Source organism: Brachionichthys hirsutus, chromosome 7, assembly GCF_040956055.1.
Source record: "Brachionichthys hirsutus isolate HB-005 chromosome 7, CSIRO-AGI_Bhir_v1, whole genome shotgun sequence".
Classification (NCBI taxonomy): Eukaryota; Metazoa; Chordata; class Actinopteri; order Lophiiformes; family Brachionichthyidae; genus Brachionichthys; species Brachionichthys hirsutus.
The window spans coordinates 4,263,028-4,267,778 of record NC_090903.1 but is presented as its reverse complement, the minus strand read 5'-3'; the positions used below and the strand labels follow the sequence as shown (position 1 = coordinate 4,267,778).

Below are 4,751 nucleotides of genomic sequence, written 5' to 3'. Positions count from 1 at the left end.
CATTCAGAGCAGCATGCATATACTGTACATTTACCCAGATAGCACACAGCAACTGTAATCCAGATGTAGGTTTGGTTGATTTCCTTTTATTCTGTTGTTTATTTGCTTGTTTTTTTATCCCGGTCGTAATCAAGGAAGCCTTTAAATGGACTCTTCTTTGGGCTTCCTGAGATTTGGACAGCAAACGAGGAATGGAAATCTCTTCCATGTTCAAAAATGACAAAGAATGAATGTGGAACATGGCCGTGCTATTTGGTTTGACTGCGCTTGTTTTACTTCACCTTTTGCTTTCTGTTTTCTTGTTTTTTTTCTTGCTTGTTTCCTCCTACTATTTGTTGCTATTGATTCCCGTGGAACTCTGTAAGTACAGTAGAACCTCATGGCGCCATTACAAAATGCTTGTAGCTTATGTCAGCTTTCCTCTGCTTGGGCTGAAACGGTTTTAGTCCAAACTTCAAGAATTGGCTCAGTGAGTCTTTGAATAAAAATAAAATAAAATAAAATAAAGCCACTGGAAAGCAGTCAGCTGACCCATCAACTGTTTTACTGGATCCACATGGAAAAGAATCCTCCAGGCACCAACACGTCATCAGTCGCCTTCCTCTGCCTCCGGTACATGGATGACAAAAAGGAAATGTCTCTTTCTCAGGCTCTCATAAACATGGCCACACACCTTCCCTTTACATTATATTGGAAGTACAAATATGACTATTTTAATTCCCTATCCAACATACAGCAACCAACAAATGCATACAACACCTGATGTAGAAGGCAACTGTATTTGATTCTTGCTGTTTTATAAAAGAAAACCCACACTGCCATTTGTTGTATTGAACTCTAAGCCAATAAAGCTTTAAATCACCATGAATCACGTGATCCTCGGCTATACAAGAGCAATCGACGCTTGTTTTATTTATTTATTTCTCTTATTTGAATTTCCTGTATTAACAGTGATGTCATGCAGGGTTAGAAGTCGTGTCTGATTGCATTTACTTTCTTTAAAGACTCTGGCTCAGGTCCCAGTAAAGACATTTACACTCTGATACTTACTATGAGAGATTTATGTCTATGCACAAATAAAAGAAACAACCACTTATGATGCAGTCGTTGCCCTCATAGCAGCGATGGCCCTCAGATACCATGGCTCAAAGGCAAGACGCCATAGAAGTGAACATTTCCAAAGAATGCTACCATATGTCTCGATTGATGAGTTTCCTTCATTTCTAGCGACTGTATGTTTTAATTATTGATTTGATGGGACAAAAAACACCTTTTTATTGTATAAGATAATTGATTGTGGTAAACAACATGGCTCTGTTGCCTCACAGCAAGAAGGTTCTGGGTTTGATTCCTTTCTGTGCGGAGTTTGTATGTTCTCCCTGTGTCTGTGCGGGTTCTCTCCAGGTTCTCTGTCTTCCTCCCACCACCAAAAACACACAACTTAGGTGATTTGGTTAGGTGTGAGTGTGAGCATGAGTGGTTGTCTGTCTTCCTTCCATGTAGCTCTGGCGTCTCATCCGGAATGTACCCCGTCTCACGCCCGTAGTCAGCTGGGATCGGCTCCAGCAGACCCGTGACCCGTAACTTTGGATAAGCGATTATGATTGTCTTGTCTTTAAGAAGATGAATGAACACTGTCTGTTAAAGAGCTTGCAAACTGGTTGAACATCTGATTGATGCATTCATGTTTAGTAGGGCCTCTGAGACTTGGCAGAAGCACCATGTTCAATCTAAGAAGGCATTTATTTATTTGTCTTAGGATATCTTCAAATCTTATCCTTATTGTTTTTGGAAGTAGTGCTGCTATGAAATATGAAATATCATCTCACCTGAGAATAACTGAAAAGCAATGCCATGCAAACAAATGTTGATGTTGACCTAATTACCCTAAATTATGTAAATGTAAAAACAGCAATAGAATATTTGAATATGTAGATGTGAATTTGAATGTAAAAACTCAGGCTCCAACCAACTTTAAGTTTCATACAAAACTGACTGCCAGCTGGAGAAACAGTTTGCGACAGAATATTTTTTTTAATATAAAATGCTTTCTTGGATTGATCATCTATATCTCATTTTTTTCTACAAAAAAGGGAAATCATCTTTTTAAAACTTCTTTAAAATGCACCTTCCTTCACTGAAAATTCAAAGATCTGAGGAAATATATCAAACCAGCTGCTGATTGGCTCCGCACTATTTGGTATGTCATAATAACTGCTCACACGTACAGTAAGTACCGGAAAATAGCATTTTAAGGTGAGCATAAAGAGTTTCTTCTTTCACCAGAGCAGCCTTATAAGCTCTAAACCAGGGATCACCAACCTTTTTGAAGCCGAGGGCTACTTTCTGGGCACCGATTCATGCAAAAGGCTACCAGTTTGATACACACTTCTGAAATAAAACATTTGATCAATGTACCATTAATCATTAATGATATTAATCTATGTAAATACACTGATCATGTTTAACGATTACTCACACTAATTATTAACAACGTTTTAACAAGGTAGGGTACTTGTTCAGAAGTCTTTTATTTTATACAAACTCTTGAGAAACCATGGCTCGCGGGCACCTCACAAGGTCCTCACGGGCACCGAGTTGGTGACCCCTGCTCTAAACAGACACCACTCTGCAGGTGTAGTAACAAATAGAGAAAAGGATTGTGGATAGAGAGGCACAACAAGAAAAACATGTCTGGAAAATGTCAGTGGTGGAACAGCGTGCAAAGCGGTTTGAAGTAAAATCTGCACAGACATGCCAGAATGGCCCTGAAATGTGATTACGTCATTCCCTTTGAGCACGTTGGACCCGTATGAACCGCATTCAAAGCGTCATTTTATGGTATCGGGTAATGGATCACGTCATCAGTGCATGGTAATAAGAGCTGCCACGCGGCCTCATTCTGTCACTGGGAGGATTACTGTTGGGGACACCACACAATTCCAACCAAGTAATGTTGACCAATCATTTTCTGCTCAGGTGGCAGAAAGTGAAAACAAACTTTAGAGCTTGTTCAAGAAACAAAACGCATTAAAAAAAAAGAAGATAATTAATGAACAAATAAATTTATTTCAGTTCATGTTGAATGTTGTGCTGAATGTGTGGCAACCCTCTCCACAGGAGACGTTACAAAAGCAGCAAGATCGCCTACAGACGCAAAGGGAAGCAGTGAAACACGGATTGAGAAAGATGGCAGCGCGGCAATCTGAAATTTCAGTAAGTTGTGTTCAAACTGGAGTGTTTACAAAATGTTTGTGCTGTGATGATTAAGCAGTCCTCCAATGGCAGACACCCTAATAATGACGGTGATACCGTGGTAAGGCGGAATGGTAAACTGGTTATGCTTGTCTGATTTAGAGGAAGTCCTCGGTAATAAGGGAGAGCATCATACAGAAATACCAGCAGATCCAGGCCCTCTTGGATGAAGACCTGAGCATTACCCTGTCCCACCTGGAGATGGAGGAGAGGGCTGCTGTCTCAACCCTGGATGGATTGATGGAGAGCAGCTGCTCTCTGATCCGGGAGCTAGAGCAGAACCTGGTCCAACTCACCGTGGCACTGAACCAGACTAACACAGAGCCTGACCCAGAGGTGATAAAAACTTTAACAATGGGCCAACAAATATTTCAAAAGTTTATACTTAAATGTATGCGTTATAAACAAATTTTAGGGGACAAATGCTTTTTTTCACTGACAAGGAAGATTTAACCAGATTTATCTGCTTTTTTTTATTAGTCTTTTATTTCCTCCACTGAGCTACAAACTATAGAGACAATGGACGGGTATGGAAGTACGTCATCGCTTTTATTTATTTTTTTAAAGGCAAACAACAGCTTATGTTTCTCACCGTGCTCTACCAGAGTGGTGGACCTGCTAAAGGGGACAGATCCTATCAGCGTGAGCTTTGACGAAGACAAAGCTGACCAGATCCTCAGCCTCACCAGCAGCATGCTTCAGCAAATCTGCTCGCAGACCCCGACTATCAAGAAGCTCGTCAAGAGCTGTCAGTCAACCAAAGTTTCTATAACCATGATTTTACTTCTTCCACATGTAGAATTGACAGATTATAATCCGTAAATTATGTGTCTCCAGATTCCAGCGAGGTGTGTCTGGATCCAGACACGGCCCACCCAAAACTGCTCATCTCCCCACGACATGATAGCGCCACCTACACAGACACCTGGCAAGAACTCCCTGACCTCCCTGGACGCTTTGACACCACCCTCAATGTCATCAGCTTGCAAGGCTACAGCTTTGGGCGACATTATTGGGAGATCGATGTAACTGGGAAGAGTTATTGGGAGATTGGCGTCACCTATCTCAGCATTCCCCGCAAAGGCACCGCTGAGAACTGCTGGTTGGGTCGGGGGGATGAGTCCTGGTGTGTGGAGTTCTTTGATGGAGCGTACACAGCTTGGCACGGAGGAGTACCCCATCGTTTGCCTTTTACAAAACACTTTTGTCGGATAGGAGTGTTGTGTAATTTTCCTGCAGGATTGGTGACGTTTTTCGAGGCAGCCCACATGGCGCCGCTCTACTCCTTCTGTGTAGGAAGCTTCTCCGACCGCCTCCACTTGGCTTTTTGTCCTGGTCATGAACACGACGGCTCCAATTCCGAGCCCCTTGTAATCTGCAACCCTTTGTCTCCAACCAGTGATCCCGGGATCCAAATTCCTCAGGAAAACCTTTAATATTTCTTTACTAAGACACTTTCTAATAACGTAACACTCATAAAGCCATGGTAGCAGTTC

General features: G+C 41.8%; 1 protein-coding gene across 1 annotated transcript; it reads left to right on the top strand.

Moving 5' to 3' along the window:
- Positions 1-3,189: 3,189 nt before the first annotated feature.
- LOC137896039 (probable E3 ubiquitin-protein ligase TRIML1) lies at positions 3,190-4,691 on the top strand. The gene is made up of 5 exons (XM_068741570.1): positions 3,190-3,216; positions 3,358-3,591; positions 3,736-3,782; positions 3,861-4,003; positions 4,093-4,691. The coding sequence occupies exons 1-5, from the start codon at positions 3,190-3,192 to the stop codon at positions 4,689-4,691; spliced, it is 1,050 nt and encodes a 349-aa protein (XP_068597671.1).
- Positions 4,692-4,751: the final 60 nt, after the last annotated feature.